A 26,856-nucleotide genomic window follows, 5' to 3' on the forward strand; every position below is an offset into this window, starting at 1 on the left:
ATAGTCTGTGGTTTGCAATAATCTGTGGTCTGTGCAGCCCTTTGACTAAGGGCTACACATATAAATATGACTTGACTGGACTTGACTAAGGTTTTTGAGTTTTTCCTGGCCTTCATGTAGGTTTTAGATCAGGGGATGGTGTCATAATAGTCTGTGGTTTGCAATAATCTGTGGTCTGTGCAGCCCTTTGATACTCCTTGTGATTAAGGGCTATACATATAAACATGACTTGACTGGACTTGACTAAGGTTTTTGAGTTTTTCCTTGCCTTCATGTAGGTTTTAGATCAGGGGATGGTGTCATAATAGTCTGTGGTTTGCAATAATCTGTGGTCTGTGCAGCCTCTTGATACTCCTTGTGATTAAGGGCTATACCTATAAACATGACTTGACTGGACTCTGAACAACTCCAGGTATTAGTTCTTTTCAGCAGCTCTTGGTATATCCAGCTCACTTGGCTTTTTCTCTCGCTTAAACTCTATTCTAAGATACACCGACCTGTAGTGGTGAATTATTACCCACTGTCACTTTAACAAGCCACGTCAAACGAATTTCGTACGTCCATATTCTACGGATTTCCGAATTTAATGATAACCCCGTAGGAAGTCTTCGCCCCCAATTGAAGATGCTCGTTCCTTGAAATTGTCTGTAAAAGCATCCAGGCGTACAATCGCCTTCAATTTGGCTGCGTTAATAGCGCTACCAGCCTCGCTGATGAGAAACTCTGCTCAATCTTATTCAATATTTATGACCACTCACCGGCAAGCTAGCACGTCAAAAAGACCTTCCGCTATATTTTAGAGTTTTTCATTGGTTCATGTGACTTTGAGAGGGTGTGGCTTGCCTCTGCAAACAAATAATGGACCAATCTTGTCATTTTTCTAGTTTTGGGGATATTTCAATTTATTTTACGAGTAAAACAAGAAAATATATCCTTAGTCCTGGAATAGAAAAAAACAAAATCATCTTCTCTAGCGCACAGTTGATCAGTGTGGTATTATCTTTCCCTTTTAATTCAGGTTGAAGATATTATGAAGAGTTTGAGAGGAGAAACGACCAAGTTGGGCTACTACTTATATAGAAAATCTAATCATATTGTAAGGAGGAACATAGATGCTTAGAATCTTTCTGACAATTAGACTGATTATGGTCAAGTTCTCTGTCGCCTCATACACATTATGAAGAGGTTCAGAGGAGACACAACCAAGTTGTGCTACTACTTCTAAGGATAATACAAATATATTGTAAAGAGGGCAGCACCGCAGCGCAGTGGTTAGCGCGTGTGCGGCACAGTTCTGAGGTCATGAGATCAAACCTTCCTGTGTGGAGTTTGCATGTTCTCCCCGTGCTTGCGTGGGTTTCCTCCGGGCACTCCGGTTTCCTCCCACATTCCAAAAACATGCATGTCAGAATCGTCCCTAGGTGTGAATGAGCGAGTAAGTTGTTTGTCTCTTTGTGCCCTGGGACTGGCTGGCAACCAGTTTAGGGTGTCCCCTGCCCACTGCCCGAAGATAGCTGGGATGGGCTCCAGCACCCCCGCGACCCTACTGAGGATAAGCGGTGCAGATAATGGATGGATATTGTAAAGAGGAACAAAAATGCTTTGATTCTTTCAAACAAGTGGTGTCGCCTGATTTTGGTCAAGCTCAGTGGTGACTCACACATTTTGTGAAGAGGTAGAGAGTAGAAGTGACCAATTTGTGCAACTACTACTATAGAAAATACAAATATACAGTAATATGGAACATTAAAGCTTTCTAAAACTACTGTGAACTGATTTCAGCCAAGCTCTCAGGGGCCTCGCCCACATTATCAAGAGGTTCAGAGAAGACACGACCACGTTGTGGTACTACGTCTGTAGATAATCTAAATATATTTAGAGGAACATGAATATGTAAAATCTTTCTAACAAAGAGTGTTTACTGATTATGACCTAAGACCCCAAACTTTTGTGCACCTTATGAAGAGAGTGAGAGGAGGCACGACCAAGCTGTGCAACTACTTCTGTAGAAAGTCGCAATATGTTATGATGAAGAATATAAATGCGTAAAATCTTTCTAACAAGTAGTTTTGATTGATTATGACCGAGCTCTCTTATTTTTTGTGCACATTACGCAGAAGGTTGAAAGGAGACACGACCAATGTTTGCTACTACAGCTATAGAAAATCCAAATACATTTGTGAGGACAAACATAAATGCTTAGAATCTTTCTAACAAGTAGAGTTTACTGATTATGACTGAAGTCCCCAAACTTCCGTGCACCTTATGAAGAGAGTGAGAGGAGGCACGACCAAGCTCTGCAACTACTTCCGTAGAAAGTCACAATATGTTATGATAAGGGACATAAATGAGTACAATCTTTTGAACAGGTAGTATTGATTGACTATGACCGAGCTCACTGATCTTTTGTGCACATTACGCAGAGGTTGAAAGGATACACGACCAATGCATGCTACTACATCTATAGAAAATCCAAATACATTGTGAGGAGAAAAATGAATGCTTAGAATCTTTCTAACAAGTTGTGTCGTCTGATTAAGGCCAAGCTCTCCAGTGTCTCGTGCACATTATGAAGAGATGGAGAGGAGACAAGACCAAATTGTGTTAATATTTCTATAGATAATCCAGATATATTGTAAAGAGGATCATAAATGCCTTGAATCTTTCTAAAAAGTAGTGGCAACTGATTATGACTGAGCTCTGCGACCCTTTGTGCACATTATGAAGAGGTTGAGAGGAGAGACGACTAAGTTGTTCTACCGCTTTTATAGAAAACACAAATATATTGTAATGAAGAACATAAACACTTTGAATCTTTCCAACAACTAGTCTCAACTGATGATGGCCAAGCTCTCAAGTGCCTCGTGCACATTATGAAGGGGTAGAGAGGAGACACAACCAAGTTGTACTACTAAATCGACAGATAATTCATGTATATTGTAAAGAAGAACATAAATGCTTTGAATCTTTAAAGTAGTGTCGACTGAGTACGATTGACCTCTCCAATCCTCCGTGCACCTTATAAAGAGCTTGAGAGGAGACACAACCAAGTCGTGCTACCACTTCTGTACAAAATCCAGATATATCGTAAGGAGGAAGCTGAATATAGAGCTGCAACTAATGCTTATTTTAATGGTTGATGAATGTCTCTATTATTTTCTCGATTCATTGATTAATCAGATTTTTAAGAAATCCATTTTCAATTTTTGGGTTTCGGAAAGATAGAAAAATAGCGAACAAAACAACAAAATGGCTACTTTTTTGCATTGTCATAGACTTAACTGCTATGCTTTCCCTGATTTAAATAAAGTTTTAGATCAATCTAGCAGAGGTTGCCTCGTCAAAATCATCCCTTTGAAAAAAGAAAAACCGTTGGAGGCGATTCCGGCCCCATTCATCAAGCGTTGTTGATGTAATCGTTTGGCTCTTCACGTAACGTTTGAGGCCACTCACCAAATTCCCCAGCATGCAAAGCGGCACAAACTGCTAGCAAAACCTAATTGAATTAGTCCGGCGGAGGCGATGAAGAGATTCGATCAAAGTGCGCCCCGAGTGAGGCATCTGTTTGCACCGACGCTCATTTTTTACAGCGGCCTGACGCTATTCCAGAACGTTCTGAGCCGGCGAGACTCCCGTCCTCTGGAGATTTATGACCCCCGTCTTAAATGGCAACGGGAATAGCCGGCAGACAATCAGATGCCGGTCGATAATGCCCGTGACTTAGCGCCTTCAACGCCGTCGTTTATCTGACGTATCCTTCGGTGTGTACCTATGGAAAAATCAGCTTTGAGATGAGCAAGAAAATGGCAACATGCGAAAAAAAATAATTTTAATAAGAAAAAACTACAGAAATTGGGGAAATATTGCATTAATTTGAATATAGATTTTTTTATATAGGTATTTTACGCATGCCTGCCACACCGTCGTTTATCTGATGTACACTTCGGTGTATACCAGCGAAAATGGCTGCGGGATAAGCAAAAAAATGGCAACACGCGAATACAAATATTTTTAACAAGAAAAAAACTACAAAAATGGGGAAATATTGCATTAATTTGAATATAGATTTTTTTATATAGGTATTTTACGCATGCCTGCCACACCGTCGTTTATCTGATGTACACTTCGGTGTATACCAGCGAAAATGGCTGCGAGATAAGCAAGAAAATGGCAACACGCGAAAAAAAAAAAATTCTAATAAGAAAAAAACTACAAAAATGGGGAAATATTGCATTCATGGGGCGGCAGTAGCTCAGGAGGTAGAGCGTTTGAATCCCGGATCGTCCGTGTTACATGTCGAAGTGTCCTTGGGTAAGACACTGAACCCCTAATACCCCCAATAAGCAGGTTAGCGTCTTACATGGCTGCAATACAAGGCCGCTATTGGGAAATGTGGAGCACATTGTAAAGCGCTTTGGGAAGTCATTGACTTGAAAAGCGCTATAGAAATGCAGATCATTTCATTCATTCGAATACAGCAAAAAAAAGTTTTAAAAAACTAATAAACAAAAACAAGGAAATATTGCATTATTGGATAACATATTTTTTCAGAAAGCTTATATTACGCATGCCTGCCACACTGTCGTTTATCCCACGTAGTCTTTGCTAGATACCTGAAAAAAATGGCTGCAACATGAGCAAGAAAATGGCAACATGCGGAAAAAAAAAATTGAAATAGGAAAGAAATACAAAAAATAAAAAGATTTTTTTTATATAAGTATTTTATGCATGCCTGCCACACCGTCCTTTATCCGACTTATACTTCGGTGTATACCAGCGAAAAAAAATGCTGTGAGATAAGCAAAAATGGCAATACGCGGAAAAAAAATAATCATTTTACTAAGAAAGAAACCCGAGAAAATATTGCATTGATTTTATTAAATAATTTTTCATACAGCCGCTGCCCTTCTTACGAACAAGATCGTTCGTAAGTTGAATTTGTTCGTAAGTTGCTTCAGTGCAATATTTTGTATGTTTAAGGCTTGTACAAGTAACCTGTATTGTTTTGGTTCTAAAAAATAAACATTTAGTAAAATAATATGCTCTATAAAAATAAATAAAGTTAGGTTTAACTTACTTTTGGAAGATGAGCTTCAAGAGGTAGAAAAAAAAAAGCGATCCAACCATTTTCTCAACCGCATCAATCTTTCCTATTCCACTTTCATTTCAAAAGAACAGCTCGTCTCTTCTTCACACTTTACACCAACCATATTGAATGGATGCACGAGATATTAAACAATAAAAATTTCAAAATTCCTTGCGTGCTGGAGAAACAGTATAGAATGTTTTCACAATAACTAGGAAGAGGAAGCGGATTTCTTCTTCGGGGTGGATGCTGGGCGAGCTCTCACAGCGCCACGCGCCGATAGTGGCAGAAAGAAGCACTACAGTACTGTCCTGTCCTGTATTCCTCTAACTTACAGCAATGTCTGGATATTTTTTGACATCCCCAAAAGAATGTTCATATTTACCGTTAAGTCGAATGGTCGTAAGTAGGGGAGCGTAAAAATAAAATGCAAACAAAAATATAACAAAAAGTACAACTATAAATTGTATTTTTTTGTGGGGGGCTATACAAGATTAAAGCCATTATCTCATGACCAATTTTACATTTGAATTATTCTAAACAATATCATAATGTTGCATTAAAATGAACTCCCCATAATATCAAGAGATTAAAGTCGTAAACAAAAACAGGAACTTCTGACGCCGCTACGCGCTGTGACATTTTTTCTACCTCTCATGGCGAAGAAGAATGACCACGTCCGTCTCGTTTCCCTTGTTTGCCGATTCCAATCATCGGGCCCGCTGAATAAAACATGGGGCCCGACTTCAGAGGAACAGAGCTTGCAAACAATTACAGAAAGGGGAGGAATAAGTAACTGGACCCTCTTCCTTATGGAAATCACACAGATGAACAGTGTCTGATTTATCTAAAACTACCAAAACGTTTTTAGATTTTATGAAGGATAGGGGTGGCAGTAGCTCAGGAGGTAGAGCGCTCGTCTTGGGATCAAGAGATCCCAGTTCGAATACGTGTTACATGTCGAAGTGTCCCTGGGTAAGACACTGAACCCCCAATACCCCCAATAAGCAGGTTACGTGGCTGTAAGGCCGTTATTGGGAAATGTGGAGCACATTGTAAAGCGCTTTGGGAAGTCATTGACTTGAAAAGCGCTATATCACAGGTGTCAAACGGGCGGCCCGCGGGCCAGATCAGGCCCGCTAAGGGATTGAATCCGGCCCGCGAGACAACATTCAGAGAAGCGCAAGAGAAAAACAAGCGGCAGGTTGAAATATGTCAACTTGATGTTGCCAAAGCCAGGGGCCTTTCACAAAGACACTGTACTTCTATTTATTTCTCTCTCTCGCTCTCTCTCTCTTTCTTCCACCCCTTTTCTCCCACTCTCTGTCTCTTTCACTCTCTGTGTCTTTCTTTTTCTCTTCCTTTGTTGCTCTTTGTCTCTTTCTGTCTCTATGTCTTTTAACCTCTTTTGCTCTAACTTCCTGTTTTCCTTTTCTCTCTTTTCTCTTTCTCTCTTCCTACCCTTTGCGCTTTTTTTCTCTTTTCTCTCCTTCTGTCTTTCTATTTCTCTTTGGATTTCTTTCTTCCTCTCCCTTTCTTTTCCCCCTCTCTCACGACTTTTTATCTTTTCTTTCTCACGCTCTCTCCCTCTCTCTCTTTCTTTGTCCCGCCCTCTCTCCTTTTCCCTCCCTCTTTCTCTTATTTCTTTATCTCTCTTTTTCTTTCTCTTTAATCTACTACAGTAGTCCGGCCCTCGATAGAATGTTTGTTCTATCGTGTGGTCCCTGAGGGAAAATGAGTTTGAAACCCCTGCGCTATATAAATGCAGATCATTTCATTTCATTTCATTTCATAGCATGCAAACAGAAGTGGAAGGAATAAGTAACTGAATGGTCACTTTTGTCCCTTTTTTTCCTGAACAACCCAAACTTTTAATATTTGGCAATATCTACCATAAATATGGGTTAAAACATAATAACAGTTTAAAATCAAAAACAGACTTGGATTTTTTCGGATTATAATGAAGTTAGGTAGTGTTTTTCAACCAGTGTGAAAGAGCACACTAGCGTGCCGTGAAAACTTGTCTAGTGTGTCTTTGATTTCGTCAGGTCATCAGCCGAGTAACATTAGATTGCCATTTTTCCATTCCTTTTACGAACTAATAATATGCTCATGGGGTAGTGCACTGAAATACATTTGATAACTTATATCATTTTAAATAAAAATAATTTAAATTTTAGTTGACACTCAAGAAAGGGAGAAGAAATCACTGGGTTTCGAACTTACAAAGAAAACAGGGAAAGAAGCCTTCAAATAAGGAAGTCAACCTGCTCTAAAAGGTTCCATAGCGCTTTCTTTTTATTAGTTTTAGTTTTGCACAGATACGATCAATATTGCATCAAATAATGTAAAAAATTTGCGAATGTGATTTTGCGAATTCATTTTTGTATTATTTTTCATCTCTCTACCTATCTACCATGGTCATTTCCCTCAAGAGGGGTGACCGACAGCAAGACAAACACATACAATAACAAAGAAAATAAAAGGGAAATAAATGGCAAAAAAAACACACAAAAATTGCCCGAACACCCAAACAAGTGAGGCACCTCGGCACCTAAGTTGGTCATGCTTCCGTCCCTCCAGATGAAACGGGACACCAGAAAGCGGCCATGTCGCTCGGGTCAGGGTGACAACACACTTTTTTGTTCAACAGCAGGGCCGGACAGCTTTCACTGGTTTACCCCTGCCGCATCATACGGGTGCCCAGCCCATCCTCAAGAAAGCGTCCACAATCCCACTAAAAATCCCACTATTATTTTATAAAACAAAGAAATATGGTAGTAAAGAAAATCTAGTAATTTCTGTTTTTAAAAAACAAAAAATTCAAAATGACAGCTAAATATACACCAAAACGAATAATATTTATTACCTTCTGACCACGATAAAAGAAACTATAGTTTAAGATCAGGTAATTGTGCAATTTTGTAATTGCAATCCTGTGCAGTCCTTTGAGACATTTTAGTGATTACGGGCTATATAAATAAATGTGACTTGACTATACTGTCATTTTAAGCAATATGATTATTTGAACTAAAAAAAACAAAGATAACAATCACATGAAACTAGTTCCGGGATTCATTTTTTTAAACAAAGACTGTGTGCCTTGAGATTTGTTAATGAAATAAAAGTGTGCCTTGGCTCAAAAAAGGTTGAAAAACACTGAAGTAGGGACTGGAAATGAACATGAACACATTGCAAGACAAAATCATACATAACCCATCAATACACCCATTCATTGCCCCTTTGACAATCAAAACTAATCAAGTAATGTTCAAAGGATTTATTTTATTTTATTGGTTATACAGATAACAAAATAATGCTTCAAAAAATGCATTACTTAGTATGCTCTGCCTGTGTTATTTCTTGCCTGTGATTGGTCTGTTGCCACACGTGTATGCCTGTGAGCTACGATTGTGACAAGTTGCTGCCACCTTTTGGGTGTTTTGGAGAACTACTTTGATTCATTTAGATTTTTTTTTATATTCATTACGGTAAATTTAATACTGCTTGTTAAAACGGGGCCCCTATGGTAATAACAGGGATAAGTTCAGTCCCTACAATTCGACAATCTTTCTTTCCTTTGCTGTTGATTGTTGAATGGCGGTTCCAAAAAATAATCCAAATTAAATTGGCGAGCCCCTTTTTCACCAAGAAAAAAATATAATCATAGCGAATTATCGCTTGAAAACAGCTAGCGGGATTTCTGAATATTAATAGAGTCTGAGTCGTACCCACAGTTCTCATTTCCGCTTTCTCTTCCCATAATCATGGCACTTGCGTATTTGCCATTGGCGAGACTTTTGTTCATTGTTCCTCGCACTCAAATGAGAAAACGTGTCTCATTAGAGTAAGCCCGGGGCTGAATCGTTGCCGTCGTTTGCTAAAATGAAGTACGCCGGAGTTCGCTACGGTCCTTCCTTTTTTCTGTTTGCGTTGTCCCAATCTGACCCAGCTCTAGTTGTGTAGGTTGAAGCTAGCTGAGAGGTGGGTCGGAGAAAAGAAAGATTGATACTTGTATTTAGTTTTTGTATATGCCAGTAGTCTTAACTCAGAGATATCCAACTCAGTTTGGCTATGAGGCCAGATCCAGACTTTCTGTTTTCAGGCGGGCCGGATCAGTAAAATAATATCAACTCCCAATTTTTAGCTGTCTTTTCCAGTATTATGCTTTATCATTTAGCCTACCTTATCTATAATAATCACAGATGACGAGGGATCTTTTTTTAAACAAATTTATTCACAAAACATTGGGGAAACCGATTGTCATGTTTGGCATTGAATACATTCATCCAACAATTACGCGCGCTCGTTTTTTGAGAGAAAATGACCAGGTGCAGGCATTTCCACACGGGGCGGGTTGTTTATTATTCCTAACAGCAGAACTAAGTGTAACCAACAGGAGACGGGATCATTTATACATTACAACAAACAAAGCAAAGACATCCTACTATTCCCCTATTGCCTATGTGTCATCTGCAGCTAACTTTAGCTTTCTCTTATTGGTTTTCTTCCCCTCGCATGATGGCGTGTTGGCTCCTCCCATGGGCGTGTCAAGGTAGTTGTTTTGTGCCCAACAATCTTTGGTCGTCCTGCGTCAGCACACCCACGCCTCCTGTTATCAGAAGGGTCCTAGACAAAACAACTGCCATTTATTGAAACATGAATATTTTGTTTGTTTGTTTGTTTGTACATGATTCAATTGTTTGTTTGTTTGTACATGATTCAAATTGAATCTTTTCTTCCGGCGCCGTCACGAATGGCAGCCACTCCAGCAGCTCCCGTGTTATTTTCGATTGTTCTCGATTGTTCTCAGCTCAGGGATGCTGCTGGAAATGTGAATTTCCCTTCGGGGATGAACAAAGTATCTATCTATCTATCTATCTATCTATCTATCTATCTATCTATCTATCTATCTATCTATTTATGCATTCCACACAACCTGCCCGGACCTTTTACATTTTACTAAAGCACAGTCAGTGAATATCTTTTTTGCATTAAACTGAATACATGTAACTTGTAGTCAATCGTATAAAATCCTTTATAGTCAAATGTATGAAATCCTTTAATGTGTTAACTGGTTTATTTTAACAGTTGAGTGAATGCAGTTTTACACCTGAACCCACTCACCACACTATACAACTCAACAGTGCCCTCTAGTGGCTGTAAAAAAGCATTTCTTTTGAATTCATTTAAAAAATAATGACTTTTGATAGAAATGACCTAGAGACTCGCATTTTGACATACAGTACTCAGAAATTTATGGAGGGGCGGGATCCGATCCGTTCTTTGTTTGACACGCCAGTCTTAAATCAAATTCCTTGCCAATACCCAAGGAAACTTGAATGCGTGCGCACTATTACAGCATCACCTGTGTTGAGATTCGAAACACTTTTTGGATGGCGTTTCCTTTTCTGGCAGGGTCAATGGCACATGAGAATGGACACCCCAAAGAGCAAGGTAAAAACAGCCTAAATATGGAATTGTCCAACCTCAAGATGCAAAGAATCCAAGGAGATAACAAAAGAAAACTAGAGACTGGATGTTGAAAAGCAGCTGTTCATTCAACCGCTTGCCCATTTTTGTTGAAAAAATGCTTAATCAACAAAATAAAAGTGCTGAGTCACCATTTATTTTTTGCAATTTTCACATCTAAGGTAACTTACCTTACCGTGGGAGAGGGTGTTGAGATTAAACATCTTTCTTAACCGGAAGAGTGAAGTGTCTTCCTGGAAGAAAAACATTTTAGTCAGCTAAACCAAAAGGGCTGAGCTAGCATTTTTCACATCTAGGGTAACCTACCCTACTCCCTGTGAAAGATGGTTTATATTCATTGTAGTTATAGCCTGGGAGAGGGGAATTTCTTCCTTTGGAAAAATGCTGAGTCAGGAATTTTGTGGGGTATTTTCACATCTAGGGTAACCTACTTGACTGCCTGTGAAAGATGGTGCTCATACCTAAACTCCTTCCCCTTTATATATTATCAAATCCCAAACAAAAACATTATCACCATCCTCGGTTTACTCGCGGGTGATAAGAAATCAACAAAAAGCAATCTATTTTTTCTTGTTCTCATTTTCTTGCACAAGTTATCGTACAATTTCCTCCAAATTGTTTTGAGACACTCAAAAAAATACAAATATATTTATTTGAAAAAGAAAACTTTAAGTAAAGGTAGTTGCAAAGTAATTTCTCCCTTTTAGTTTTTTTATTACATGAAGTTTAAAATCTTGATAAACGAAATAGATTATCAAAAAAGCAAGTACAGGATAATTGTCGCCAGTTATTTGAAAGATGGCCATGAGATCATTAGGGATGTAGTTTACATAGGAAAAGGCATTATGTTCTATTGCATTATCACACTATTCTTAGTCACTGAAAAATAATAAATGCAAAAAAAGCTCTTTGTGGTCTATTTTGTATAAAATTAATGCACGTTATCCAGGAATAAATACAGTACATCTAAAAAATAAGGCAATTTTTTTCTCTTTTTTTGGGGGGGGCCCCTTACTAAACAACCGCTGATTTAAATAACCAGTCGTGGATACCTGAGAGACGCTCCATCCCCGAGTGTCCTCCACTTTGCATCATAAGAGTGTCGTAGAGAGCCGGACAAGCAAATATTTACGGCCCCCCTCTGCTGTAAACCGAGGTGAGGCTTTGAAGTGTCCTGCACCTGAAACCATTCAACCTTTCGCCCCCGCCTTCCTCCCTTCTCTTTTTCTCTTTTTGAGGCTGCCTGAAGTACGCAGATAAAACGGCTGCATCTTAATCTGTGGGCGGCACAAGCTCACAAAAAGAGACAATGAGGTTTATAATTTGCGTTTCTGTCCTTGCCTACCCTTCCGAGGTTTGTCCGCGCGTCTTTTCCAACCAGGCCGCAAATTGACGGCCTCTTGTGTATCTGTGTGTCCACAGAGCAGCTCGAGCGTTTGGAGACTACTTGTCCCTGGCGCATTCTGACAACCGGAACGGATCAGGTCAGTATCTTTTGCCGTCATGACAGTTTTTCCTGCAATACGTAGATAGATCAATAGATAGATACTTTATTCATTCCCGTAGGGAGATTCGCACTTCCAGCAGTATCCTTTTGTTGTTTATTTACAGGTTAACAGGATGGCCTCGGGGTGCTGTGTTGTAGTTTAGCAACAGCGGAGTGGATGGCGTCACAAGCTAGGCCAAAAGTTCGATGTCCCTGCAGCAGATGGAAATCTTTGTGCCCAGGGTTACACCACCTCGTGTTCACGTAGATAGCGAGTCCGCCTCCTCTCCGCTTCCCGCAGGCTTTTGTGTCTCCGGATAGCTCTGGGTTAGCTCCATGTTAGCGTCCGGGATGCTAGATGTGAGACACGTTTCCGTACAACAGAGCAAACTGCACTCCCTCAACGCTTTGATGTTTTTCACCAGCACAGCCAGTTCGTCGATCTTATTTGGTAGAGTTCACATTCACCATGATTACAGACGGTACCGAAGGCTTATAACGCCGCTGGCCGCTTAGCCTTCACCTTAGCTCCAGCTCTGCAGCCACGATAGGGCCCCCTCATCACGCCGGCCCGGGAATTCTTCAGGGCAAGGAGTTGATTCCTCGAATGAACACATTTTTGTGCGTTAAGGCCCACGATAGGATAGAAAGTAATCCAAAGTGTAGTTGTCAAATGGGACGAAAAACAAAGAAGATAGAAGCAGACACTTAAAACAATAAATCACAAAAAGTGCGAAATAACACGAAACTGCTGGAAAGGCTGCCGCTCGCGGTGGCGCCTATGATGTCATGAGCAATAAGACCAGGGTTGAGTTACGTTTAGGGTAGACCTAAGATCTGGGCATAAAATGTCAATCATTAAGTCAAGCTTCTCTCTTCCTGATTTATTTTATTTTATTTATTTTTAATCATCCATTCGACATAAGTTTTATGTTTCTTTTTCGTCCTGGAAGATTTGGGAAGCATGCAGGCTGCTAGTTAGGGTTAGGGACTGGGGTCGGGGGGAATGGGGATTGGGGGTAAGGGTCAGCGTAATTGATTAAGTTTCGGAGTTTAGGGTTGATAGGGTTAGGGAGTTTAGGGTAGAGTTAGGGTGTTGGTTTGGAGTTTATGTTCGGATAGGGTTTAGAATTGATTGTTATGTTTGGGGGTTGGCGGTTAGGTGCAAGGGTTAGGGGGTAAGGAGTTAGGGATTATGGCTAAAGTAAGTAGTTAGGGGCGTTAGAAGGATTAGAGTAGGGTTAGGAGATAGAGACTGGGATCTGGGTTCAGGTTGATTTAGAATTAGTAGTTAGGGTTAGGGGTTAACGGTCAGGGGCAAGGGTGAGAGGGTACGGAGTTAGAGATTATGGCTAAAATAAGAAGTTGCAGGGTTAGAAGGATTAGGGTAGTGTTAGGAGTTCGAGGTTGGGGTCAAGGAGTCCCGGTTAGGGTTTAGGGTTAATGTTGGGGTTACAGTTTAGTGCTAATTGTTAAGTTTGGGGGTTAGCGGTTAGGAGCAAGGGCTAGAGAATAAGGATTTAGGGATTATGGCTAAGGTAAGGAGTTAAGCGGGTTAGAAGGATAGGGTAGTGTTAGGAGATAGAGGCTGGGATCTGGGATTTTGGGTTAAGGCTTAGGGTTTAACGTTCAGGTTGGTTTAGAATTGGTAATTAGGGGTTAACAGTCAGGGGCAAGGGCTAGGAAGTAAGGAGTTAGGGATTATGGCTAAGGTAAAAAGTTGCGTGTTAGAAGGATTAGGGTGGGGCTAGGAGTAAAAGGTTGGGGCCTGGGAATTGGTCTTAAGGCTAGGGTTTAAGGTTCATGTGGAATTAGAATTAGTAGTTAGGGGTAAACAAATAGGGCAGAGGTGGGCAATGCGGTCCTCGGGAGCCGCATATCCTGCATGTCTTGGAGGTTTCTCTTCTGAAACTCAGGTGATGCAAAAATGTCAACTCTTTAGCAGGCTGTATGGATGTTAATAACAATCCTGGTGATTGGAATCGCCTCTATTGGAGCCGAGAAACTCCAAAAACATGCAGGACATGCGGCTCTTGAGGACCGGGTGGGCCAGCCCTAGGTAAGGGTATGGTTAAGGGTTTTAGGAGTTAGAGATTGGGGTGTAGGAGTTTGGTAAGTGTCAGGGGTTGGGATTAAAAGGGTTAGGGTAGTATTAGGGCGTTAGGAGTTGGAGGTTGGAATCTAGGAATTAGGGTTTGTAGGCCGGGTTAGAAGCAATATTCCCTCTAAGCCATACCTTCCCAGCGCAAAAATAAATCTATCCTGCACACAAAAATCAGGATACGAAATTAATTCACTAGCAAATTTGGCCAGAATTACAGTGCATGCGGTCAAAAACATCTACCTCTGCGATGTTTTAAGCACGAGATTGAGTAAATAAAAGCAAGCGTGCATATGAGCTCAAATTTTGCAACAAGAAAAGGGGTGCTATAGCAGTGGCAGGGGGGAATGGCAGTGATCACTTTTTGAAAAAATAAAATAAAATACTACTATTGGTTTTTTTTTTTTTCAACACAAAGCCAGAAGGAAAAGTCACAATCACATACCTAAAAGAAGGCGAAGGTAAAAAAGAGCACGATGTACGAGACGGCCGGTAAACCTACCCAACGCAGCTTTTGATTAACAAAGCACGTAACTAAGACAAAACACTCATAAGTCCCCCAGTGACAAGATAAGCAAAATTCCAATTACTTCAGGGATTAGGGTAGGGTTTGTAATGGTTCATTGAGTCCTCTTTAATTAAGTCTCCAATCTTTTTCAGAATCTTGATGGATCTTTAACGATTGTTATCCTCCCCTTTCTTGAAACTAGCTCATCTCCTGGACCTAGACCACGATTCGCCAACTGAGACCACCAGGCACAACAATAACCACCTTCATCTGTGTTCCAACAACACCAAGTACCCCAAGGGTACCCAAGAGGACCTCATTGTCAAATCTTCTTCAGCTTTGCGCCATCAACCTCCTCCATCCATTACTGTCTCCAGTAAGCCGGTGCGCTTATCCCTGGAACGCAGCTTCTCGGTGGAGGAGGACAAGCAAAAGGGGGTGGAGTGCCCCCTACAGCCCGCTCGCGTCTACACCATCACCAGCCGGCACGGTATGCTGATGAGTGGCGGCCGGGATAGCAAGGAAAGCCTGGAACTGGACGTCCTAAAGGAGAGGTCGGGGGGTGGAGGAGCAGGACCCAAAGGTGGCCACGCTACCTTAGCCCAGCCCTCCACTTCTCCTTCGTCGTCTTCCTCCTCCCCTACCCAGTACCAACAAACCGGGAGCGTCCGGGGTGCTAGCAGTGCCCACCACCACCACCACCATGCGGGACCCTCCAGCGGTGTGGCCGGAGCCTGTGGGACCAGCGCAACCGCCAACCAGCAAAACCCCGGTGCCTCGGGGTCCCATTCCCACCACCACCACCATCATCACCTGGCCCAGCCCCCGCTGCAGACCTCCGTCAGCGCCCACAACATCCGCAGTTGGGGTGACAGCGGCAAAGGAGAGTCAGAATGTGGGGGCCTGGCTTGCGAGTCCTGCAGTGCCGTCCCTTCCCGGAGTCAAGGGTCCCTGGACCTAGAAAGTGCTTCTCGAGAGCCAGGCAAGCAGCGCCGGCGCCTAGAGAGGATGTGGAGTGTGGACCGGGTGACTGGGCTGGAGAGAGGTGAGGGGTCAGGGGGCACACAGAAGAGGAGAGGAACTCGGTTACAAAAAGGGGGTCAGGACTTCTTGAGGTCCTGCTTTGGTTAGGTGTTTTAGACCGGAGAAGAAAAAGCTTTTGGAAAACCGCTTTCTTCCACAATTCACTGCATTGATGACGCCAAACCCTGCTTGGGTTAAGGCTCCTTAACCTCTTATTTAACTTGTGAGTTACAGCTAGAAACTTTCTCTAACTCATGGAAATATATATTAAAGCTGTTAAAGGTTAAAGCCTTTAACTCTGAGTTAAAACTCAGCTCCTATACGTTTCGAGTTAAAGCTGTAAAGCTCCTTTACCTTTTCAGTTTTACGCTTAAAAGTTGCATCTCCTCTAGAGTTAAAGCTTTAACTTTTTAATCACGGCTAAAAAGCTTGTTTAACTCGTGAATAAATTAATGCTGTCCAAGGTTTAAGCTTTAACTTTAGATCTCATTTACCTCTGAAATTAAAGGTGATTTAACGCGTGAGTTTTGGCCAGAAGGCTGTTTCTACCTGTGATAATATATATGAATTGCGTTCAAAAGTTAAATCTTTAACTATACATTCTCACATTTATGCTTTAAAGCTGTTTCAACTTGTGAGTTACGGCTAAAAAGTTGTTAACTCATGATAATCTATTTTAACGCTGTCAAAAAGTGAAAGTTTTAAACCTTCTTTAGCTCTCAAGCTTAAGCTGCGAATTTTGTCCTGAAAACTGCTTTTACTTCTGAGAATGTATTAATGTTGTCAAACATTAAAGCTCTTTTACCTCTTGAGTTAAATTATTATGATTTTACGCCACCAATTATATTGTGTGTAAAACTTTCTGAACACATTCTTAACACGGTTTGTAGTAAAGAAAGCTTAACATAGATGCTAACATTAAGCTAATTGTTTTAACTCGTAATTTACAGGTAGAAATTAAACACATGATAATATTCATTATTGCTGTCGAAGGGTAACGTTTTCAACTCTGAGTTGAGAAGCTTAAAAGATAAAGATGGCTTAAAGATAGTTGAAGAAAGATGCTAACATTTAGCTAACAGGGGCTAAAACGTCATGATAAAACTACTATTTAAAATAGCACTAACAAAGACTAGCTTTAGCAATTATTTTACGAATATTTAGCCCAGATTTAGCCTGATAGCAAAGGGAAAGCCCGCATCCACTCCAATATAATGTGAGCTAACGCTAATAGGTCTTCAAAATCTATTTCCTCACCGGTCTGATGAGACTTCAGGGTTTGATGTTGTATTTTTCTGACATTTCTTCCTCCCTTATCTATTTTTTTCTTTTTCCTGCTCTCTCTTGCTGTGTGTCTCCTCTCCCTCCATTTGTGGAGTGCTGGAATGTGCAGTGCTGGTGCCGCTTTTGTCATTTCATATTTCAAACACGCTACCTTCTGGTACGGTTGTACTGTTTTATTTATTACGTTTTATTTACATTTTTTTCGCTCACAGATGATGCTAACTGGTTCCCGAAAGAAAACATGTTCACCTTTCAAACCGCTACCACGACGATGCAGGCGTGAGTACGCCCCGAATTTATTTTTTTCCTTCTAAAAATAAATTAGCAGCTAGCGACCCTGTCCAAATTACTAGCATTAGCAATTTAGATTCATGAAACTGACAAGAGCCGCTATGTTATTAAGCATTAGCAGCAAATGGCTATGTCCGGAATGCTAGCATTGATAGTTAAAGCTTAGGAAACTGGCATTAGCTGTTACATGACTTAGCATTAACAGATAGCATTCATGTAGCATTAGCGTTAAATGTACACAAAACAGGAATTACCTGTACCGTACCATTATTTAGCATTAGCAGCTCGCAACCATGACCACAAGTTGAGCATTATCATTAGTAATTAAGGTGGCATGAGTTGCCAGATTAGCATTAGTTGCAGCATTAGCAGCTGGTCGTGGTGTCCACACTGTTAGCATTAGAAGTTTAGAACATTAGCTTAACAATAATTTAGCATTAAAGGTTTTATGTCCTGTCCACAACTTTAGAATTAGCATCACTAGTTAAAATACATGAAACTGGCATTAGTTTCAATATTATTTAGCATTAGTGTCTAGCGTCTGTGACCCCAATGCTAGCATTGTTATAAGTAGTTGAGCCTTAACTAGATAACTAGGTTAAGGTATATGAAACTGGTGTTAGCTTCTATATTACGTAGCCTTAACACCTGGCAACTGTGCCTCCAATGCAAGCATTAGTAATTCATGAAACCAGCACTGGCGGTTATGTTACCTAGCACTAGCTGCTAGCGGCTACATCTAAAATGCTAGCATTAGCATTAATAGTTATTGTACATAAACTGCTATGTTCAGTATTAGCAGTTAGCGGCCGTGTCCACAATGCTAACATTAGCAATAATGGTTAAGGAACATAAACTTTTATAATATTTAGTATTAGCAGCTAGCGGTTGTGTCCAGAATTGTAGTATAGTGGTTAAGGTACATGAAACTGGCATCAAGTGCTATATTATTTAGCATTAGCAGCTAGCAGCTGAGACCACAATGTTAGCATTGGATTTAGTAGGTAAAGGTTAGTGAAATAGGCATTAGCTGTTCAATGATTAAGCATTTACTACTCTGTTTTTTGTGTTCTCCCATGCTAATTAAAACCGGAACGATCAACTCAGGATTTCGTGAGTACCTCTCTTTCATTTTATTTCGTTTTGTTTTATGAGCATTTTCAGACGACCTTTCTCTGAACTGCTGAATGATAATTAAAAGTCACAAAAGCGTTCTTGTGATATTTCACCTTTTTGAAACCGTAGTGCAACGAGCAATTAGTTTAAGAGTTATTTTTGAGTTATTGACAGTGTGCGTTTCTCTCGTTTCTGGTGACAAACGGGTGATAATGGTGTTTACAAGCACACATGGTGAGTGACGCCTTTCCCAAGTGGGGTGACGCTTCCTAATTGCGACAAGAACAACTTTTTTCTCGCCGCTCAACTTTCTCAGCCCTCTGTTTCGCCGATCGCTCCCAAAGTCATTAAAGAAAAACAAATTAGGGAAAAATTTACATTATCCATATTTTCAATATTGTGGCTATTCTATTGTGCAAGCATTGCTCTGTTGGGGTTCTTTTTAATTCTTTTTATTTCTAAATATATAGTAAACATGTTTTTGATAAATATGCTGAGATTTATATATCCATTTGGATGGAATAAAAAAGTGCCGCCGCACACGACAAATTTTTTCTCTCCCCCCTGCCTTTAGCAATATTTCACTGAGGATAATGGATCGCAACCACAACTGTACATTTCATTTTTGGCAGACCACAAAGGCACACTTCAGTGGTCAGAACCCCCCCAAAGGAAGCGCTCTGCCCGCCCCTGTTCTCAGAAATAATTGACCTCGGATAATGGATCGCGGCCGCTTGGGTGCTGTTAACTTTAAGTGCAAAGAACAGAAAAAATGGGCCCCCAAGAATGACACCAATTAGCACGGCCCCTGCACTCAGAAATAGTTGACTTGGGATTTTGGATTGTGGCCAAATCAGTGCATTTAGGCAGGCCACAAAGGCATGCTTTACAGCAATAATCGATCAGGGAAAATGGATTGTAGGCCGGAACGGCTTGCCCACCCACAAAAGTGGGATCAGGAATAACGAATTGCAGCCGCACGGGTGCAACACATATTAGTCTCAAAAAATGACAAAACACAAGGTGCCTGGCCCGACAAAAGTGCACTCTGCCACTACACGCTCGCAGCAATATGTGATCGGAGATAATGGCTTGTGCCCGCATGGGTGCTGTTCATACTCGGCATAAAGAACAGAAGAAAAGGCCCCACCACACATGACAAAAATGTATTTTCTTGGCCTCCCTTGTCAGCAATATTTGAGTCAGGACAATAGATCACAGATAAAACAGTGCAGTTCATTTTGGGCAGTCCACAATGACACACTTTAGTGGCCCAAACCAAAGAAAAAGCTGCCCCTGCTTTCAGCAGTTATCAAACGGGGATAACGGATCGCAGCCACCACTCTGCATTTCATTTTTGGTCGGGCCATAAGGGCACACCTCTCGACAGAATTGCGGCCGAACTAGTGCAGTTCATTTTAGACTGAAATACAGGGTGTTCCGAAAGTCTTGGGCACATTTTGACATCGAATATCTCTGAAACTATTTAGGATAAAAAAGAAACACATCTGGTAAATTCGCTTTTTGAATTTTTGTGATCTCAGTTTTTACATGAAATGTTCAAAGATGTTCAATGTGAGCCCAGCTGTGCATTGTCAATGGTTGCAACAGCTTCTGTTATTCCTGCCTTCAGCTCATCCATGTCTCTTAGGGGACACAAAGATAGGATTTTTAACAAATCCGCACCAAAAGAAATGGCACGTTGCGAGATCTGGGCGGCCAGCATGTGAGATCATGATCATTTTGCCCAGACTAGCCAATCCTTCTGTCTGGCAGTGTTGTGTTCAGAAACTGTCCAACCCTTAGGCTCCAGTGTGGTGGTGCCCCATCCTGTTGGGAAATAGATGGATGGATAGATACTTTATTCATTCCCGTAGGGAAATTCACACTTCCAGCAGAACCCTCGTGTTGATTATTAACAGATTAACAGAATGGCCTCGGGGTGCTGTGTTGTAGTTTAGCAACAGCGGAGTGGATGACGTTACACGCTAGGTCAAAAATTCGACGTCCGTGCAGCAGATGGAAATCTTTGTGCCCAGGGTTACACCACCTCGTGTTCACGTCGATAGCGAGTCCACCTCCTCTCCGCTTCCCGCAGGTTTTTTTGTCCCTGTCTGCCCTAACAGCGCTGAAGCTGGGTAGCTCCACGTTAGCGTCCAGGATGCTAGACGTGAACCACGCTTCCGTAAAACACAGCAAACTGCACTCCCTGTGCGCTTTGATGTTTTTCACCAGCACAGCCAGTTCGTCGGTCTTATGTTGTAGAGTGTTCACATTTACCATGATTACGGACGGTACCGAAGGCTTATAACGCCGCTAGCCGCTTAGCTAGCTCCGGCTCTGCATCCACGATAGGGCCCCCTCATCACGCCGGCACAAGAATTCTTCAGGGCAAGGAGTTGATTCCTCGAATAAACGCATTTTTGTGCGTTAAAACCCATACCGATAGGATAGAAAGTAATCCAAAGTGTAGTTGTCAAACAGGACGAAAAACACCGAAGATAGAAGCAGACAATTAAAACAATAAATCACAAAAAGAGTGAAATAACAAGGAGCTGCTGGAAAGGCTGCCGCTCGCGGCGGCGCCTATGAAGTCATCGGACTCTTTCTCACTCAATTTATCCATTAACCATGATTCCGTTTTTGCAAATCCAAGCACACAAAGCAACTTAAGCGGTTGAGTGATCACCAAGCATGAATTAGATAATCAATAGCCTCCCAAAATCTTAACGCAATTATCTTTAAAATGGCACAACTTTCATCTTACTGCCATTCGTAGTTTAAGAGATATGACAAAATGCGCCAAAGACTTTTGGAACATCTTGTACAGTAGTGTTGACAAATGTGCCTTCTGCTGATCCACACTAGCAGCAGTATGCGATTATAAAGAATCGCGGACGGAATTTTCAACCCACAATGCACTGAGGCACTAAGGTTTTTATTTTCCCGCCAAAAAATGACCTTGACAGCTGTCCAAAAATATTTAAAAGATACTTTTGTAAGTTTAGCAACTCTCGTAGGTTTGCTTGTTCCAAACAAAACCATAAGCTCCCGATGACTCTCACACTTCCCTCGCGGCTATGCTAATCCTTGGCACTAGCCTCCCCTCGCTACATCCTGCCCCTTTCGTTTTTCATCCTTTAAATACTGTGCCGCATCCCGGCAGAGCTTTCCGAGGATTTGGCCTAAGAAAAAAGGCGAAGGGAGAAGAATTCTGCACAAGCCAACCAGAGGTACACTGTGCTGCGTCCTGTCAGCCTTCCAATGAGTCGGAGCAGAAGTAACACTCGAGAGAGTTGAAATAACACTGGCGAGGCGAGATTTTCGGGGTCAGGAGCGGGGGAGGGCGCGACACTCGACACCACGCCGAAGTTTTCTGGAGTGCATCTGCGACGATGCGTCACCTGTTTTTTAATCAGAGTGAGTGCTCGCCCCAAACTTTTCTGGAACATGAGGAAGACGGATGATGATATCTGACCATGGACGCTTACTAAAGGATTTATGACCTTGGATGAAACAACATTTGTATTGATTTTAAGGGGGTGTATGTAACTTCAAAAATATTCCACTTGCTGACGCAATCTTCTGGCTGAACTCATCATTGCCGCTCCTTTTGTTGTGCGTGCAAGTATGTGAAATGTTAAGAAGGGCTTGGACAAACTTGTCCTTTTTTATCTTTTTTTGGTAATGGTACCATTGGAGGGCAGCACAGCGGCGCAGTGGTTAGCGCGTGTGCGGCACAGTTCTGAGGTCGTGAGATCAAACCTCCTGTGTGGAGTTTGCATGTTCTCCCGGTGCTTGCGAGGGTTTCCGCCGGGCACTCCGGTTTCCTACCACGTTCCAAAAACATGCATGTCAGGTTAATCAGCCGGTCCAAATTGTCCCTAGGTGTGAATGGGCGAGTGAATTGTCTGTCTCTGTGTACCCTGCGATTGGCTGGCAACCAGTTCAGGGTGTCCCCTGCCCACTCCCCGAAGATATCTGGGATGGGCTCCAGCACTCCCACGACCTTACTGAGGATAAGCGGTATGGATAATGGATGGATGGATGGTACCATTGGAGCGTGATTTAAAACCAAAGTGGGTGTGAGACAAAGCTGCATTCTCTCTCCGACTTTCTTCAACATCTTCCTGGAGATCCTGGAGAGGATCAGCTCCGAAGCTCTGGAGCAACATAAAGGTACAGTCGGTATTGGAGAGGAACAACATCACTAACCTTCGTTTTGCTGATGATATTGCCGATGGAAGGAGACAACCAGGAACTTGAAGCTCATTACCAAAGACCACAGAGAGCTAGAACCTGTGACCAAATTGAAATATCTTGGAGCTTTCCCATCAGAAGAGGGACCAGAACGCAAAATTCAAGGCCGGGATAACTCAAACCACAGCCACACTTGCCAGAAGTTAATCCATCTGGAAAGACAAGAACATAGCAGTAAAATCGAAGATCAGACTGATGAAAGCACTGGTTACGTCCGTCTTCCTCTTTGCTTGCGAGACATGGACTCGAAAAACTGGAAAAGAAAATCCAGGCCTTGGAGATGCGATGCTACCGGAAACTTCTAAGCATCAGCTACTTAGCCCATGTGTCAAACAAAACGTTACGCAACACCATCAGAGGGCACATTGGACCCTACAAAGAACCGTTGCGCGGACGGAAACATCAGTGGTATGGTTAATTCACAAGATCATCAGGACTGACCCATATAATTCTCCAGGACACAGTCCAAGGGGGAAGGAGGAGAAGAAGACCGACAAAGAACATGAAGGAATGGACTGGTGCCAACTTTGCTATGATCTATAAACAGGCCATGGACCGTCAACAGTGGAGAAGGCGGGCCATAGTTGTGTCCTCATTGGTGCCCTGATGACCCATGCAGTTAAGGGATCCGTGAACCATGATATATACAGATATATACTGTACTACAGGGTTGGGTAGGGTTACTTTAACTTGATTACTTTCAATTACTTTTGGATTACTCCACTATCAAATATGCTAATAAAAGACAAAAGAAACTAAATATGAATAAAATGACTAAATTTTGTGCAGGCTTGGGGAGTAACGGAATACATGGAACGGCAAAAATGATGTCGGCAAGCTGTTTAGATTTATTTTCATTTTGTTTCTGTCGCATTTTATGTTAGTTTGGCCGGAGATCAAAGAGATCAAAGCCAGGAGAGAAAGCTTACCACGTGTTGTGAGTCATCATTTTATTCATATTTAGTTTCTTTTGTCTTTTATTAGCATATTTGGTATTGGAGTAAACCAAAAGTAATTTAAAGTAATCAAGTTAAAGTAACCCTATCCAACCCTGGCTCAGTTAGCCAAATCTCTTCATATGGACCAGTGCCGCTTGACCAGATCATGCCTCTATGGGTGTGGTCTTAGATATCTGATACACTCAGTATCAGGTGATGGTGTTTGAGATTGCTAAACTTCTTAGAAAGTCAAAGAAGTGGGAAATTTGCGTAATGTTCTGTACTATAAAACGTCCCTCCAATCGACATAATTACATGCGGTGAAAACATTATTTTTTTGAGTCATAATTTTTTGGTGAGTCATAATTTTATTCATATTTAGTTTCTTTTGTCTTTGTCTTATTAGCATATTTGGTATTGGAGTAATCCAAAAGTAATTGAAAGTAATCAAGTTAAAGTAATCCTACTCAACCCTGCGTATGGCCTTATAAAATAGCAGTGATAAAGCTTGTTTTTTCCTGCTCCTAAGTGACAATTTTTGTTCTTGCTGCAGAGGTAGACCAAGGGCAAAATAACACTTTTTTCTTTCTTTTTTTTTTTGATGGCACTTACTGTGATTCATTAATACGCAGATTAAAAAAAGGCAACTCTGAGACTGGAAAAGAACATTACCGGCAGAGCTCTTCACTTTGTCCTTAATAAAGACGGCGAATAGATTTTTTTCAAATGGGAGCATTTGTCTTTTAATTTAAAGAAGGTTTTAATTATTTTAATTTTGAATTTGGAATTCGATGGATATTGTGGAGTGGTGGGTGTATTGTGGAAAGTGAAAATAGATATAGATAGATAGATACTTTATTCATCCCCGTAGGGAAATTCACACTTCCAGCAGTATCCTTTTGTTGTTTATTAACAGGATGGCCTCGGGGTGCTGTGTTGTAGTTTAGCAACAGCGGAGTGGATGACGTCACATGCTAGGCTAAAAGTTCGACGTCCCTGCAGCAGATGGAAATCTTTGTGCCCAGGGTTACACCACCTCAGGTTTATGTAGATAGCGAGTCCACCTCCTCTCCGCTTCCCGCAGGCTTTTGTGTCTCTGTCTGCCCTAACAGCGCTGAAGCCGGGTAGCTCCATGTTAGCGTCCGGGATGCTAGACGTGACCCACGTTTCTGTAAAACACAGCAAACGGCATTCCCTGTACGCTTTGATGTTTTTCACTAGCACAGCCAGTTCGTCTGTCTTATTTGGTAGAGAGTTCACATTTACCATGATTACGGACGGTACCGAAGAGATTCGAAAGTTTGTCCATTAGGAGACCTTGACACTCCAATAATCCAAGACAAGGGGCCGTGTTAGGAGTTGAACTATGTGTCTTTCAGAGTTACCTTTTTTAGACACCGCGTAGCTGGATCGGGGGCGGGTGTTTTTGGTAGCAACCCTACAAATTTCATTTACCGTAACATCTGGACTATAAGGCGCACCTAAAACTGCAAAATTGGCCTTATTTACTGCAGAATAAGATAGGAACTGCATAAAGTGTTTATACATGTGTGTTGTACAATGGTTGATAAACTGAAAATTCAAAAACATTGTCTGTAATGGGAATTGAACACAGTTTTTACTCACCGTGCCAGGGACGAATGTTAGAGCAGTGTTTTTCAACCTTTTTTGAGCCAAGGCATATTTCTTTTATTGAATAAAATCCTGGGGAACACCACCTTTCTGTGTCATTGCATCTCCGGTAAAAGTAAATCCAAATAATAGATCGCTAGACCGCACAGGCACACCAATTGGATAATTTCGGATGGTACAGTACAACAATTACTGTGCAACACAGTGGTTAAAAACACTGTGTTAGAGATTGGAGCAGACAGAATATCATGCTAAAAGATATAAATAAACTCAAAGTCTGAATCTGGATCAAATACACCAAAAAGTTGTCATTTGTTGTGCTTTTTTGCATTTGTTTACATCGTTCCGGACGACTTTTTGTTGTTTTCCATTCTCCAATGTTCCTTTTTATAAATAGAGTGATAATAAGACAAAATCTAAAGCCTCTTCTTACGTTATCTGTATCTTAGTGGTTGGGATGTAGCACTCTCGTCGCCGTGACCCGGGTTCAATTCCCGTTGGACACAGTGTTTTGCGATTTTGGTCGGCGACAATTTTCGACTGATCAATCATTACGCTAATACATAACGTGAGTGTATGAAATGCACAAGGAATGAATATGGTAGCTCTTCCTGTAGTTTTAATTCCATGCGCCTTATAGTCCAGTGCGCCTTACAAATGAAAAATACATGATAGCAGACCCTTTTATTGGGGTGTACCTTATAATGCAGAATATAGGGTATTTTGCTGATGTTTTCAGTCAATATTGTTTTAATGAAGGTTTTTCTTAACCAATTTGAGGCGCTAAATAATGCTAATTTTCCTTTTAAACCAGGGGTCTAAAACTCGCAGCCCGGGGTCAAATTGTGGCCTCTGGGAGGACAGTTTGAGGCCTCCACCTTAATATGAAAGTTTAAATGGACTGTGTATGATTGAGAGTCTACCAGTGGTAAAATAAATAATTGATTAAAGATATATTGATTTTAAAAATAAGGAAAATTTATTTGCTTTTGTGTTTTTAAATACTTGTAGATCGAGACATTTGCATTCATTCTACATACTGTGAGCAAGTTGTCCGCCATCTTACTGCTAATGGTACCAGACAAAAAATGTTTTTTGCCTTCTTTTTTACCCCTTTTTTCAATTTTTTTTTTCATTTTCTCTTTCATTCCTTTTTTTTCTTATTTTTTCTCTCCTCTCATTTTTTTCATCCTTTTTCCCTTTCATCTTTTGTTTTTTCCCGTCTTTCTTTTTGAAAGCCTGGGTAGAAAATGGTCACTTTGAGTCTCCGTTCTTCCTTGTGGTTTGTAGCACTTTTTGGGTTGCACTATACAATACAGCGACATCTAGTGGTCAGATATTACACACTGTCCTTTTCACGTAAGTGCAACCCGGGCAAATTATGGATTCGTGGGGCGGCAGTAGCTCAGGAGGTAGAGCGCTCGTCTTGGGATCAAGGAATCCCGGTTCGAATCCCAGCTCGTCCGTGTTACATGTCGAAGTGTCCTTGGGTAAGACACTGAACCCCTAATACCCCCAATAAGCAGGTTAGCGCCTTACATGGCTGCAAGGCCGCTATTGGGAAATGTGGAGCACATGGTAAAGCGCTTTGGGAAGTCATTGACTTCAAAAGCACTATAGAAATGCAGATCATTTCAT

At 41.3% G+C, this 26,856-nt stretch overlaps 1 protein-coding gene across 1 annotated transcript in view; it reads left to right on the forward strand.

Moving 5' to 3' along the window:
* Window positions 1-26,856, forward strand: part of nsmfa (NMDA receptor synaptonuclear signaling and neuronal migration factor a) — a 49,830-nt gene that overhangs the window by 2,451 nt on the left and 20,523 nt on the right. Inside the window, exons 2-4 of the mRNA XM_088320211.1 lie at window positions 12,002-12,063; window positions 14,877-15,719; window positions 17,194-17,260. Coding sequence (XP_088176337.1) covers window positions 12,002-12,063; window positions 14,877-15,719; window positions 17,194-17,260 — 972 coding nt within the window. The remainder of the gene's footprint in view (window positions 1-12,001; window positions 12,064-14,876; window positions 15,720-17,193; window positions 17,261-26,856) is intronic.

The sequence above is a fragment of the Urocampus carinirostris genome, chromosome 16 (genome assembly GCF_059441175.1).
Source record: "Urocampus carinirostris isolate Australia breed hairy pipefish chromosome 16, RoL_Ucar_1.0, whole genome shotgun sequence".
Classification (NCBI taxonomy): Eukaryota; Metazoa; Chordata; class Actinopteri; order Syngnathiformes; family Syngnathidae; genus Urocampus; species Urocampus carinirostris.